Below are 15,536 nucleotides of genomic sequence, written 5' to 3' on the forward strand. Positions count from 1 at the left end.
GATGATGACTTCTTTCTGTGGAAGACCAGGTAGATCTACAACCATCAGTCCAACCATTTGCACTGGAGACAGATAGACCAGGGTCTCCAACTAAAGACACACAGAAGAACAAGGAAGCAACACTGAGTGGAAAAGTTCTACAGATAACAGTGATGATGTTGGAGGTTATTTAACCTTCTTGTCATCTTTGTTCTTTGATTATATCTTATGTGAAGATACATACGGGATCAAAGTGTGCGTTGATGGAGAGCAGTTCTGTGAGAGACACAGACCGAGCGAACGAGCCAAAGTTCTTCAGCAGCCACTCAGCACTGTTGTTGGCACTCGACAGACAGCCTGCATCTGACACACAACACACACAGTAAAATCACCTCCATGAACTCCAGAACCTCAACATGAGTGACTTCTGCCTCAAACCACTGCACACCTCCTCCACCTCACCTGTTGCGTTTCTGAGGAAGGGCAAGATGAAAAATTCCACCATGTTCCTTCCTTGCGTCTCATTGATAAGTGGGAACTCTGCCAGACTGAGAAATGGTTGGAAATAATGTTGAACAAAGCATCTTATCAACGATAGTCTTGAGCTATTGTTGAGGAAATGCTTTTCTTACATGTGCTGGTAAGTTTGGCAGCTGAGGTTTTTGCTGCTAGTGCACTGCAGTAGGGATGGTGACACGAACGGTAGAAACGGCTTCAGATATTGACCCAACAACATGCTGATGAAAGTAACGTCACTCCATTGGTCAGGACTGATGCGCTCCAATCTCAGCTCCCCAATCACATCCAGCACTTGGGACACATCACCACCTCTGATTGGCTGAGACTGATGATGTAATGAGGAGGAATTATTGCCATATTCCCAGTCAATCTTCCAAGTAACACTACAGCAGAGTTGTACAAGGCTAATTTACCATATTTGCTGTCGTGCTGGAAAAGATGCTGAGGGCTCCATCGAGAACATTGTTTGTTTTGGTGAAAAGCAACTTCCAGATCTCCTTGGAGTAACTGCTGCTGCTGAATAGTTGACACTTCAGAAGTCCAGCCAGGTTTTCAGCAGTGAAGCCTGTGAGCTACGAACACAAAGGATTTCATCAGTGGAGATCACAGTTCAGGAAATATCATGATGATTCCAGAAACTGCTGCACATTTGCTCTCTGGAGGGACGTAGATCCCCAGAAAGTCATCAATATCAGCTCATTGTAAAAGAGTTTTCTGCTTGTCGTCTTCTTACCGGAGAGCAAGCGTACTGCTGCAGGTCGATACTACAGGGGGCGCTCACGAGATCAGCGGACAGCAGAGTCTCATTACTGTGGAAGACATTACAATTTCATGAACACTTCCTGTCTCATAGATGATGTCACAGTGTCAAAGTGGACAAAAGAGTGTTTGCTCGTACCTGTTGACTCCTGAACAAACTCTGGTAGCTGTTAAATTCATCAGAAAACATTGATTAGTGCTACTGGATTTCATTAGGATTCAGAATAACACCATTGAATTAAAATGTGACAAGTCAAAAAGGTTAAATGAAAGTAATAAAAGTAGAAAGTTGACCAACAAAATTTGTTCAGATTTGTTGACAGATTCATTGTTTCTTTTTGACTACAAAGATATAGGGAGTCATTCTTATGTTCCCATGTCCAATGACTCCTAGATACATAGGACAAATAATTACATGACAAAGGGTCCTATATTCCCAGGGTTGGGGTTCAGCTAACATAGGAACATGGAACCCTGGGAACTTTAAGCCCTCGGAAAGTTGTACCTTGGGAATTTTGAGCCCTGGAAACATTGCACCCTGGGTAAATAGCTATGCTCCTGATCACTGCAGTAGGCGACGACTAGTGAGTGACACTGAGTCTCGAGTCTCGCTCAACACAGTTTGGTCAATAATTCTTTCAGAACATCCAATGCTGGACAAAACTTGTTTGGATTCTCTCTAAAATCTAAATCACAAAATCTACTAGTCTTGTAAACTACTGGCTGACCTTTTTGAAAGGTATTTGTACACGGATTTGATTTTATATTTAAGCTATTTATCGGTTTCAGTTTGCTTGTCCAACAGGCTACTCGCAATTAGTGTTGTATGGAGCTGAGAACTGAAGGTTTGTAGGCCCTATTGTATAGGTTTGTGTAGTTATTATTGTTCCTTTGGATGGGCACTAGGGCTGCCCATAGATCTGTACATGCAACAGCTGCCACTGTAACACACTCAATAGGGAGAAAATCTGAGAAAAGCCAGGCTTAGTGCTTATGGATGTGGTCTAGTGGAGTAATGCATGTTCAGTTCATCGCAGCGCTCATTCAGACTTGATTAGACACAGAGTAGTAAAGATCAGAACAATGCAAGGTGTACAAATACACTTACCATTCACTGGTGTGATCAGACACTGAAACAGAGGAAAAAGGTAGAACAAAATAAAAGATAAAATGTAAAACAAGTTTTTTTAAATCTCTGAATGCTTTGAGTTTTGTGAAGAGGTTTTAAAGAGTGAGGCATAGAGAGGATTCCTATAAGACTGAAAGAGGTCCATAAAGAGAACTGTGTTAAAAACAATCTCTTACTGTTGAAGGTTCAGGAAGTGAGCAGTCTGTAAATAAGAGACACACATTTGATCATGAATTCCATCAGAAATACTGAGAAACATGCTGATCTTCTAGTGAAGTCAACAGTGAGAGATGATGAAGACACAAAGACTGGGAATCACCTGGCACTGCTTTCTTCTTGAGTTCTCCAGTTGTGTGGAAGACCAGAGTCTGCATGTCTGACGGCAGGGAAGGTAGAGCCTGAAACAGCCTCTCAAAACTGAGAAAGAAACACAGGATTAGAGGAGATTCTATCACAAGGGACACCAGAGACTCAATAAGATGACAGGAGAGGCTCAAGTGCACTTACATCAGTGTGAGGGAGCTGCACTGTATTACGGTCTGAGGAAACACAAACAGGCGTCAGTGCCTTCATCACATATCTGATTCATCAAACTCTGACCACTGCATATTTAACCTACAATGACATCTCAGTCTGTTGTTTGGGTTGCTCTTATTTAGGCTCGTGCGACTCGTGTGTAACATTTCATTTTCACAACATGTTTTCAAGAGTCTTTTGTCACTCGGAATAGTTTAAAAAAGTCATTTTGAATGTTGCATTAGACTGTACGTCTCTCCCACAAAACCTCATTTTCATTTGTAGAAAAATAAAATAATTATGAGTCCTCATAATTTAGCTGTCTACTGTTTTGGAAATGACTTTGTCACAATCACACCCATGATGCCCAAAATTGCCTTCTGGATGGCCATCTCACTACGGTTTGAAGCAGAGCCATTGAAAACATCCCAGTAAGTTTTACCGTCTGTGGGAGTAAGAGCAGGTTTTGAAGAACATCAGGAAGTCCTCGATCCACAGGAGACACTAGCAGATGATCAAACACTCTATTGATGATGACTTCTTTCTGTGGAAGACCAGGTAGATCTACAACCATCAGTCCAACCATCTGCACTGGAGACAGATAGACCAGGGTCTCCAACTAAAGACACACAGAAGAACAAGGAAGCAACTCTGAGTGGAAAAGTTCTACAGATAACACTGATGATGTTGGAGGTTATTTAACCTTCTTGTCATCTTTGTTCTTTGATTATATCTTATGTGAAGATACATACGGGATCAAAGTGTGCGTTGATGGAGAGCAGTTCTGTGAGAGACACAGACCGAGCGAACGAGCCAAAGTTCTTCAGCAGCCACTCAGCACTGTTGTTGGCACTCGACAGACAGCCTGCATCTGACACACAACACACACAGTAAAATCACCTCCATGAACTCCAGAACCTCAACATGAGTGACTTCTGCCTCAAACCACTGCACACCTCCACCTCACCTGTTGCGTTTCTGAGGAAGGGCAAGATGAAAAATTCCACCATGTTCCTTCCTTGCGTCTCATTGATAAGCGGGAACTCTGCCAGACTGAGAAATGGTTGGAAATAATGTTGAACAAAGCATCTTATCAATGATAGTCTTGAGCTATTGTTGAGGAAATGCTTTTCTTACATGTGCTGGTAAGTTTGGCAGCTGAGGTTTTTGCTGCTAGTGCACTGCAGTAGGGATGGTGACACGAACGGTAGAAACGGCTTCAGATATTGACCCAACAACATGCTGATGAAAGTAACGTCACTCCATTGGTCAGGACTGATGCGCTCCAATCTCAGCTCCCCAATCACATCCAGCACTTGGGACACAACATCACCTCTGATTGCCTGAGACTGATGATGTAATGAGGAGGAATTATTGCCATATTCCCAGTCAATCTTCCAAGTAACACTACAGCAGAGTTGTACAAGGCTTATTTACCATATTTGCTGCCGTGCTGGAAAAGATGCTGAGGGCTCCATCGAGAACATTGTTTGTTTTGGTGAAAAGCAACTTCCAGATCTCCTTGGAGTAACTGCTGCTGCTGAATAGTTGACACTTCAGAAGTCCAGCCAGGTTTTCAGCAGTGAAGCCTGTGAGCTACGAACACAAAGGATTTCATCAGTGGAGATCACAGTTCAGGAAATATCATGGTGATTCCAGAAACTGCTGCACATTTGCTCTCTGGAGGGACGTAGATCCCCAGAAAGTAATCAATATCAGCTCATTGTAAAGAGTTTTCTGCTTGTCGTCTTCTTACCGGAGAGCAAGCGTACTGCTGCAGGTCGATACTACAGGGGGCGCTCACGAGACCAGCGGACAGCAGAGTCTCATTACTGTGGAAGACATTACAATTTCATGAACACTTCCTGTCTCATAGATGATGTCACAGTGTCAAAGTGGACAAAAGAGTGTTTGCTCGTACCTGTTGACTCCTGAACAAACTCTGGTAGCTGTTAAATTCATCAGAAAACATTGATTAGTGCTACTGGATTTCATTAGGATTCAGAATAACACCATTGAATTAAAATGTGACAAGTCAAAAAGGTTAAATGAAAGTAATAAAAGTAGAAAGTTGACCAACAAATTTTTTTTCTGATTTGTTGACAGATTCATTGTTTCTTTTTGACTACAAAGATATAGGGAGTCATTCTTACGTTCCCATGTCCTATGTCTCCTAGATATATAGGACAAATAATTACATGACAGAGGGTCCTATGTTCCCAGGCTTGGGGTTCAGCTAACATAGGAACATGGAACCCTGGGAACTTTAAGCCCTCGGAAAGTTGTACCTTGGGAATTTTGAGCCCTGGAAACATTGTACCCTGGGTAAATAGCTATGCTCCTGATCACTGCAGTAGGCGACGACTAGTGAGTGACACTGAGTCTCGAGTCTCGCTCAACACAGTTTGGTCAATAATTCTTTCAGAACATCCAATGCTGGACAAAACTTGTTTGGATTCTCTCTAAAATCTAAATCACAAAATCTACTAGTCTTGTAAACTACTGGCTGACCTTTTTGAAAGGTATTTGTACAAGGATTTGATTATATATTTAAGCTATTTATCGGTTTCAGTTTGCTTGTCCAACAGGCTACTCGCAATTAGTGTTGTATGGAGCTGAGAACTGAAGGTTTGTAGACCCCTATTGTATAGGTTTGTGTAGTTATTATTGTTCCTTTGGATGGGCACTAGGGCTGCCCATAGATCTGTACATACAACAGTTGCCACTGTAACACACTCAATAGGGAGACAATTTGAGAAAAGCTAGGCTTAGTGCTTATGGATGTGGTCTAGTGGAGTAATGCAGGTTCAGTTCATCGCAGCGCTCATTCAGACTCGATTAGACACAGAGTAGTAAAGATCAGAACAATGCAAGGTGTACAAATACACTTACCATTCACTGGTGTGATCAGACACTGAAAAGAGGAAAAAAGGTAGAACAAAATAAAAGACAAAATGTAAAACAAGTTTTTTTAAATCTCTGAATGCTTTGAGTTTTGTGAAAACGTTTTAAAGAGTGAGGCATAGAGAGGATTCCTATAAGACTGAAAGAGGTCCATAAAGAGAACTGTGTTAAAAACAATCTCTTACTGTTGAAGGTTCAGGAAGTGAGCAGCCTGTAAATAAGAGACACACATTTGATCATTAATTCCATCAGAAATACTGAGAAACATGCTGATCTTCTAGTGAAGTCAACAGTGAGAGATGATGAAGACACAAAGACTGAGAATCACCTGGCACTGCTTTCTTCTTGAGTTCTCCAGTTGTGTGGAAGACCAGAGTCTGCATGTCTGACGGCAGGGAAGGTAGAGCCTGAAACAGCCTCTCAAAACTGAGAAAGAAACACAGGATTAGAGGAGATTTCATCACAAGGGACACCAGAGACTCAATAAGATGACAGGAGAGGCTCAAGTGCACTTACATCAGTGTGAGGGAGCTGCACTGTATTACGGTCTGAGGAAACACAAACAGGCGTCAGTGCCTTCATCACATATCTGATTCATCAAACTCTGACCACTGCATATTTAACCTACAATCACATCTCAGTCTGTTGTTTGGGTTGCTCTGATTTAGGCTCGTGTGACTCGTGTGTAACATTTCATTTTCACAACATGTTTTCAAGAGTCTTTTGTCACCCGGAATTGTTTAAAAAAGTCATTTTGAATGTTGCATTAGACTGTACGTCTCTCCCACAAAACCTCATTTTCATTTGTAGAAAAATAAAATAAGGCGTCTACCCTGAATAACGTCCGTTAGATGAAAAATGTCACTAAATTTGCCTTATTGTATTCTGGGATTGTTTAACGAGACACATAATTCTGTTATAATATTGGATAAGTCCTCATCATTTTGCTGTCTACTGTTTTGGAAATGACTTTGTCACAATCACACCCATGATGCCCAAAATTGCCTTCTGGATGGCCATCTCACTACGGTTTGAAGCAGAGCCATTGAAAACATCCCAGTAAGTTTTACCGTCTGTGGGAGTAAGAGCAGGTTTTGAAGAACATCAGGAAGTCCTCGATCCACAGGAGACACTAGCAGATGATCAAACACTCTATTGATGATGACTTCTTTCTGTGGAAGACCAGGTAGATCTACAACCATCAGTCCAACCATTTGCACTGGAGACAGATAGACCAGGGTCTCCAACTAAAGACACACAGAAGAACAAGGAAGCAACACTGAGTGGAAAAGTTCTACAGATAACAGTGATGATGTTGGAGGTTATTTAACCTTCTTGTCATCTTTGTTCTTTGATTATATCTTATGTGAAGATACATACGGGATCAAAGTGTGCGTTGATGGAGAGCAGTTCTGTGAGAGACACAGACCGAGCGAACGAGCCAAAGTTCTTCAGCAGCCACTCAGCACTGTTGTTGGCACTCGACAGACAGCCTGCATCTGACACACAACACACACAGTAAAATCACCTCCATGAACTCCAGAACCTCAACATGAGTGACTTCTGCCTCAAACCACTGCACACCTCCACCTCACCTGTTGCGTTTCTGAGGAAGGGCAAGATGAAAAATTCCACCATGTTCCTTCCTTGCGTCTCATTGATAAGCGGGAACTCTGCCAGACTGAGAAATGGTTGGAAATAATGTTGAACAAAGCATCTTATCAACGATAGTCTTGAGCTATTGTTGAGGAAATGCTTTTCTTACATGTGCTGGTAAGTTTGGCAGCTGAGGTTTTTGCTGCTAGTGCACTGCAGTAGGGATGGTGACACGAACGGTAGAAACGGCTTCAGATATTGACCCAACAACATGCTGATGAAAGTAACGTCACTCCATTGGTCAGGACTGATGCGCTCCAATCTCAGCTCCCCAATCACATCCAGCACTTGGGACACAACATCACCTCTGATTGGCTGAGACTGATGATGTAATGAGGAGGAATTATTGCCATATTCCCAGTCAATCTTCCAAGTAACACTACAGCAGAGTTGTACAAGGCTAATTTACCATATTTGCTGTCGTGCTGGAAAAGATGCTGAGGGCTCCATCGAGAACATTGTTTGTTTTGGTGAAAAGCAACTTCCAGATCTCCTTGGAGTAACTGCTGCTGCTGAATAGTTGACACTTCAGAAGTCCAGCCAGGTTTTCAGCAGTAAAGCCTGTGAGCTACGAACACAAAGGATTTCATCAGTGGAGATCACAATTCAGGAAATATCATGATGATTCCAGAAACTGCTGCACATTTGCTCTCTGGAGGGACGTAGATCCCCAGAAAGTCATCAATATCAGCTCATTGTAAAAGAGTTTTCTGCTTGTCGTCTTCTTACCGGAGAGCAAGCGTACTGCTGCAGGTCGATACTACAGGGGGCGCTCACGAGATCAGCGGACAGCAGAGTCTCATTACTGTGGAAGACATTACAATTTCATGAACACTTCCTGTCTCATAGATAATGTCACCGTCTCAAAGTGGAAAAAAGAGTGTTTGCTCGTACCTGTTGACTCCTGAACAAACTCTGGTAGCTGTTAAATTCATCAGAAAACATTGATTAGTGCTACTGGATTTCATTAGGATTCAGAATAACACCATTGAATTAAAATGTGACAAGTCAAAAAGGTTAAATGAAAGTAATAAAAGTAGAAAGTTGACCAACAAAATTTGTTCAGATTTGTTGACAGATTCATTGTTTCTTTTTGACTACAAAGATATAGGGAGTCATTCTTATGTTCCCATGTCCAATGACTCCTAGATACATAGGACAAATAATTACATGACAAAGGGTCCTATATTCCCAGGGTTGGGGTTCAGCTAACATAGGAACATGGAACCCTGGGAACTTTAAGCCCTCGGAAAGTTGTACCTTGGGAATTTTGAGCCCTGGAAACATTGCACCCTGGGTAAATAGCTATGCTCCTGATCACTGCAGTAGGCGACGACTAGTGAGTGACACTGAGTCTCGAGTCTCGCTCAACACAGTTTGGTCAATAATTCTTTCAGAACATCCAATGCTGGACAAAACTTGTTTGGATTCTCTCTAAAATCTAAATCACAAAATCTACTAGTCTTGTAAACTACTGGCTGACCTTTTTGAAAGGTATTTGTACACGGATTTGATTTTATATTTAAGCTATTTATCGGTTTCAGTTTGCTTGTCCAACAGGCTACTCGCAATTAGTGTTGTATGGAGCTGAGAACTGAAGGTTTGTAGGCCCTATTGTATAGGTTTGTGTAGTTATTATTGTTCCTTTGGATGGGCACTAGGGCTGCCCATAGATCTGTACATGCAACAGCTGCCACTGTAACACACTCAATAGGGAGAAAATCTGAGAAAAGCCAGGCTTAGTGCTTATGGATGTGGTCTAGTGGAGTAATGCATGTTCAGTTCATCGCAGCGCTCATTCAGACTTGATTAGACACAGAGTAGTAAAGATCAGAACAATGCAAGGTGTACAAATACACTTACCATTCACTGGTGTGATCAGACACTGAAACAGAGGAAAAAGGTAGAACAAAATAAAAGATAAAATGTAAAACAAGTTTTTTTAAATCTCTGAATGCTTTGAGTTTTGTGAAGAGGTTTTAAAGAGTGAGGCATAGAGAGGATTCCTATAAGACTGAAAGAGGTCCATAAAGAGAACTGTGTTAAAAACAATCTCTTACTGTTGAAGGTTCAGGAAGTGAGCAGTCTGTAAATAAGAGACACACATTTGATCATGAATTCCATCAGAAATACTGAGAAACATGCTGATCTTCTAGTGAAGTCAACAGTGAGAGATGATGAAGACACAAAGACTGGGAATCACCTGGCACTGCTTTCTTCTTGAGTTCTCCAGTTGTGTGGAAGACCAGAGTCTGCATGTCTGACGGCAGGGAAGGTAGAGCCTGAAACAGCCTCTCAAAACTGAGAAAGAAACACAGGATTAGAGGAGATTCTATCACAAGGGACACCAGAGACTCAATAAGATGACAGGAGAGGCTCAAGTGCACTTACATCAGTGTGAGGGAGCTGCACTGTATTACGGTCTGAGGAAACACAAACAGGCGTCAGTGCCTTCATCACATATCTGATTCATCAAACTCTGACCACTGCATATTTAACCTACAATGACATCTCAGTCTGTTGTTTGGGTTGCTCTTATTTAGGCTCGTGCGACTCGTGTGTAACATTTCATTTTCACAACATGTTTTCAAGAGTCTTTTGTCACTCGGAATAGTTTAAAAAAGTCATTTTGAATGTTGCAATAGACTGTACGTCTCTCCCACAAAACCTCATTTTCATTTGTAGAAAAATAAAATAATTATGAGTCCTCATAATTTAGCTGTCTACTGTTTTGGAAATGACTTTGTCACAATCAAACCCATGATGCCCAAAATTGCCTTCTGGATGGCCATCTCACTACGGTTTGAAGCAGAGCCATTGAAAACATCCCAGTAAGTTTTACCGTCTGTGGGAGTAAGAGCAGGTTTTGAAGAACATCAGGAAGTCCTCGATCCACAGGAGACACTAGCAGATGATCAAACACTCTATTGATGATGACTTCTTTCTGTGGAAGACCAGGTAGATCTACAACCATCAGTCCAACCATCTGCACTGGAGACAGATAGACCAGGGTCTCCAACTAAAGACACACAGAAGAACAAGGAAGCAACTCTGAGTGGAAAAGTTCTACAGATAACACTGATGATGTTGGAGGTTATTTAACCTTCTTGTCATCTTTGTTCTTTGATTATATCTTATGTGAAGATACATACGGGATCAAAGTGTGCGTTGATGGAGAGCAGTTCTGTGAGAGACACAGACCGAGCGAACGAGCCAAAGTTCTTCAGCAGCCACTCAGCACTGTTGTTGGCACTCGACAGACAGCCTGCATCTGACACACAACACACACAGTAAAATCACCTCCATGAACTCCAGAACCTCAACATGAGTGACTTCTGCCTCAAACCACTGCACACCTCCACCTCACCTGTTGCGTTTCTGAGGAAGGGCAAGATGAAAAATTCCACCATGTTCCTTCCTTGCGTCTCATTGATAAGCGGGAACTCTGCCAGACTGAGAAATGGTTGGAAATAATGTTGAACAAAGCATCTTATCAATGATAGTCTTGAGCTATTGTTGAGGAAATGCTTTTCTTACATGTGCTGGTAAGTTTGGCAGCTGAGGTTTTTGCTGCTAGTGCACTGCAGTAGGGATGGTGACACGAACGGTAGAAACGGCTTCAGATATTGACCCAACAACATGCTGATGAAAGTAACGTCACTCCATTGGTCAGGACTGATGCGCTCCAATCTCAGCTCCCCAATCACATCCAGCACTTGGGACACAACATCACCTCTGATTGGCTGAGACTGATGATGTAATGAGGAGGAATTATTGCCATATTCCCAGTCAATCTTCCAAGTAACACTACAGCAGAGTTGTACAAGGCTTATTTACCATATTTGCTGTCGTGCTGGAAAAGATGCTGAGGGCTCCATCGAGAACATTGTTTGTTTTGGTGAAAAGCAACTTCCAGATCTCCTTGGAGTAACTGCTGCTGCTGAATAGTTGACACTTCAGAAGTCCAGCCAGGTTTTCAGCAGTGAAGCCTGTGAGCTACGAACACAAAGGATTTCATCAGTGGAGATCACAGTTCAGGAAATATCATGGTGATTCCAGAAACTGCTGCACATTTGCTCTCTGGAGGGACGTAGATCGCCAGAAAGTCATCAATATTAGCTCATTGTAAAATAGTTTTCTGCTTGTCGTCTTCTTACCGGAGAGCAAGCGTACTGCTGCAGGTCGATACTACAGGGGGCGCTCACGAGACCAGCGGACAGCAGAGTCTCATTACTGTGGAAGACATTACAATTTCATGAACACTTCCTGTCTCATAGATGATGTCACAGTGTCAAAGTGGAAAAAAGAGTGTTTGCTCGTACCTGTTGACTCCTGAACAAACTCTGGTAGCTGTTAAATTCATCAGAAAACATTGATTAGTGCTACTGGATTTCATTAGGATTCAGAATAACACCATTGAATTAAAATGTGACAAGTCAAAAAGGTTAAATGAAAGTAATAAAAGTAGAAAGTTGACCAACAAAATTTGTTCAGATTTGTTGACAGATTCATTGTTTCTTTTTGACTACAAAGATATAGGGAGTCATTCTTACGTTCCCATGTCCTATGACTCCTAGATATATAGGACAAATAATTACATGACAAAGGGTTGGGGTTCAGCCTATGTTCCAAGGCTTGGGGTTCAGCTAACATAGGAACATGGAACCCTGGGAACTTTAAGCCCTCGGACGGAAAGTTGTACCTTGGTAATTTTGAGCCCTGGAAACATTGTACCCTGGGTAAATAGCTATGCTCCTGATCACTGCAGTAGGCGACGACTAGTGAGTGACACTGAGTCTCGAGTCTCGCTCAAAACAGTTGGGTCAATAATTCTTTCAGAACATCCACTGCTGGACAAAACTTGTTTGGATTCTCTCTAAAATCTAAATCACAAAATCTACTAGTCTTGTAAACTACTGGCTGACCTTTTTGAAAGGTATTTGTACAAGGATTTGATTATATATTTAAGCTATTTATCGGTTTCAGTTTGTTTGTCCAACAGGCTACTCGCAATTAGTGTTGTATGGAGCTGAGAACTGAAGGTTTGTAGGCCCTATTGTATAGGTTTGTGTAGTTATTATTGTTCCTTTGGATGGCCACTAGGGCTGCCCATAGATCTGTACATACAACAGCTGCCACTGTAACACACTCAATAGGGAGAAAATCTGTAAAAAACTAGGCTTAGTGCTTATGGATGTGGTCCATCCATCCATCCATCCATCTTCTTCCGCTTATCCGGGGCCGGGTTGCGGGGGCAGCAGTCTAAGCAGGGATGCCCAGACTTCCCTCTCCCTAGACACTTCCTCCAGCTCTTCCGGGGGGACACTGAGGCGTTCCCAGGCCAGCCGGGAGACATAGTCTCTCCAGCGTGTCCTAGGTCTTCCCTGGGGTCTCCTCCCGGTGGGACATGCCCGGAACACCTTCCCGGGAAGTCGTCCAGGAGGCATCCGGAAAAGATGCCCGAGCCACCTCAGCTGGCCCCTCTCGATGTGGAGGAGCAGCGGCTCTACTCTGAGCTCCTCCCGAGTGACCGAGCTTTTCACCCTATCTCTAAGGGATCCCCCAGCCACCCGCGGAGAAAGCTCATTTCGGCCGCCTGTATTCGGGATCTTGTCCTTTCGGTCATCATGACCCACAGCTCATGACCATAGGTGAGAGTAGGAACGTAGATTGACCAGTAAATCGAGAGCTTCGCCTTGCGGCTCAGCTCCTTCTTCACCACGACAGACCGGTACAGGGACCGCATTGCTGCAGAAGCTGCACCGATCCGTCTGTCAATCTCCCGTTCCATCCTTTCCTCACTCGTGAACAAGACCCCAAGATACTTGAACTCCTCCACTTGAGGCAGGAACTCTCCACCAACCTGAAGCGGGCAAACCACCCTTTTCCAACTGAGAACCATGGCCTCGAATTTGGAGGTGCTGATTCTCATCCCAGCCGCTTCACACTCGGCTGCAAACCGTCCCAGTGCATGCTGAAGGTCCTGGTCTGATGGGGCCAGCACGACAACTTCATCCGCAAAGAGCAGAGATGAAATCGTGTGGTCCCCAAACCTGACCCCCTCCGGCCCCTGGCTGCGCCTAGAAATTATGTCCTTAAAAATTATGAACAGAACCGGCGAAAAAGGGCAGCCCTGCCGGAGTCCAACATGCACGGGGAACAAGTCTGACTTACTGCCGGCAATGCGAACCAAGCTCCTGCTCCGGTCGTACAGGGACCGGATTGCCCTTAGCAAAGGGCCCCGAACCCCATACTCCCAGAGCACCCTTCACAAGATGCCACGAGGGACACAGTCGAATGCCTTCTCCAAATCCACAAAGAACATGTGGATTGGTTGGGCAAACTCCCATGAACCCTCCAGCACCCTGTAGAGGGTATAGAGCTGGTCCATTGTTCCACGACCGGGACGAAAACCACACTGTTCCTCCTGAATCCGAGGTTCTACTATCGGCCAGATTATCCTCTCCAGTACCCTGGCATAGACTTTCCCGGGGAGGCTGAGAAGTGTGATCCCCCTATAGTTGGAGCACACCCTCCGGTCCCCCTTCTTAAAAAGAGGGACCACCACCCCAGTCAGCCAGTCCAAAGGCACTGTCCCCGACCGCCACGCGATGCTGCAGAGGCGTGTCAGCCAAGAAAGCCCCACAACATCCAGAGACTTGAGGTACTCAGGGCGGATCTCATCCACCCCCGGTGCCTTGACACCGAGGAGTTTCTTGACTACCTCGGTGACTTCAGCCCGGGTGATAGACGAGTCCACATCTGAGCCCTCAGACTCTGCTTCCTCAATGGAAGATGTGACGGCGGGATTGAGGAGATCCTCAAAGTATTCCTTCCACCGTCCGGTGATATCCCCAGTCGAGGTCAACAGCTGCCCACCTCTACTGTAAACAGCGTTGGTAGGGCACTGCTTTCCCCTCCTGAGGCGCCGGACGGTTTGCCAGAATCTCTTCGAGGCCAACCGATAGTCCTTCTCCATGGCCTCACCGAACTCCTCCCAGGCCCGAGTTTTTGCCTCCACAACCACCCGGGCTGCAGTCCGCTTGGCCCGTCAGTACCCGTGAGCTGCCTCAGAAGTCCCACAAGCCAGCCAGGCCCGATAGGACTCCTTCTTCAGCTTGACGGCATCCCTTACTTCCGGTGTCCACCACCGGGTTCGGGGATTGCCGCCTCGACAGGCACCGGAGACCTTACGGCCACAGCTCCGAGTGGCCGCGTTGACAATGGAGGTGGAGAACATGGTCCACTCGGACTCAATATCTCCAGACTCCCTCGGGATCTGGTCGAATCTCTGTCGGAGGTGGGAGTTGAAGATCTCTCTGACAGGGGATTCAGCCAAACGTTCCCAACAGACCCTCACAGTACGTTTGGGTCTGCCGAGTCTGTCCAGCTTCCTCCCCCGCCATCGGATTCAACTCACCACCAGGTGGTGATCAGTTGACAGCTCCGCCCCTCTCTTCACCCGAGTGTCCAAGACATACAGCCGGAGGTCAGATGAAACAACCACAAAGTCGATCATAGGCCTAGGGTGTCCCGGTGCCATGTGCACTGATGAACACCCTTATGCTTGAACATGGTGTTCGTTATGGACAAGCTGTAACTAGCACAGAAGTCCAATAACAGAACACCACTCGGGTTCAGATCAGGGGGGCCGTTCCTCCGAATCACGCCCCTCCAGGTGTCACTGTCGCTGCCCACGTGGGCGTTGAAGTCCTCCTGTAGAACGACGGAGTCCCGAGTCGGAGCACTATCCAGCACCCCTCCCAGAGACTCCAAGAAGGCCGGGTACTCTGCACTGCCGTTTGGCCCGTAGGCACAAACGACAGTGAGAGACCTATACCTGACCCGAAGGCGCAGGGAAGCGACCCTCTCGTTCACCGGGGTGAACTCCAACACATGGCGGCTGAGCATGGGGGCTATAAGGAAAACCCACACCAGCCCGCCGCCTCTCACCATGGGCAACTCCAGAGTGGTGAAGAGTCCATCCTCTCTTGAGGAGTGTGGTTCCAGAGCCCAAGCCAAGCGTAGAGGTGATCCCAACTATCTCTAGTCGGAATCTCTGAACCTCTGAACC

The 15,536-nt window shown here is 44.8% G+C and overlaps 2 protein-coding genes and 1 long non-coding RNA gene across 3 annotated transcripts; all 3 read right to left on the reverse strand.

Moving 5' to 3' along the window:
• Positions 1–2,625: 2,625 nt before the first annotated feature.
• On the reverse strand, positions 2,626–7,360 carry LOC311280018 (uncharacterized protein; the record flags this gene model as incomplete). The annotated part of the gene is made up of 16 exons (XM_084391904.1): positions 2,626–2,803; positions 2,894–2,925; positions 3,345–3,521; positions 3,655–3,773; positions 3,870–3,955; positions 4,040–4,251; positions 4,340–4,498; positions 4,659–4,734; positions 4,824–4,851; positions 5,795–5,816; positions 5,992–6,017; positions 6,135–6,232; positions 6,323–6,354; positions 6,877–7,053; positions 7,187–7,299; positions 7,345–7,360. The coding sequence occupies 16 exons, from the start codon at positions 7,358–7,360 to the stop codon at positions 2,626–2,628; spliced, it is 1,551 nt and encodes a 516-aa protein (XP_084248030.1).
• Positions 7,361–9,585: 2,225 nt separating this feature from the next.
• Positions 9,586–11,125, reverse strand: LOC311280029 (uncharacterized protein; the record flags this gene model as incomplete). Its single annotated transcript, XM_084391911.1, has 6 exons — positions 11,000–11,125; positions 10,830–10,915; positions 10,615–10,733; positions 10,305–10,481; positions 9,854–9,885; positions 9,586–9,763 (listed from the first exon to the last, which is right to left on the reverse strand). Exons 1-6 carry the CDS (start codon positions 11,101–11,103, stop codon positions 9,586–9,588), a joined length of 696 nt encoding a protein of 231 aa, XP_084248037.1. The 5' UTR covers positions 11,104–11,125.
• Positions 11,126–11,380: 255 nt separating this feature from the next.
• On the reverse strand, positions 11,381–11,813 carry LOC311286280. The gene is made up of 3 exons (XR_014626525.1): positions 11,785–11,813; positions 11,620–11,695; positions 11,381–11,458 (listed from the first exon to the last, which is right to left on the reverse strand). It is a non-coding gene; the product is annotated as an uncharacterized lncRNA (long non-coding RNA).
• Between the last annotated feature and the right edge of the window lie 3,723 nt (positions 11,814–15,536).

Source organism: Rutilus rutilus, assembly GCF_951802725.1.
Source record: "Rutilus rutilus genome assembly, chromosome: 2".
In the NCBI taxonomy this organism is placed as follows: Eukaryota; Metazoa; Chordata; class Actinopteri; order Cypriniformes; family Leuciscidae; genus Rutilus; species Rutilus rutilus.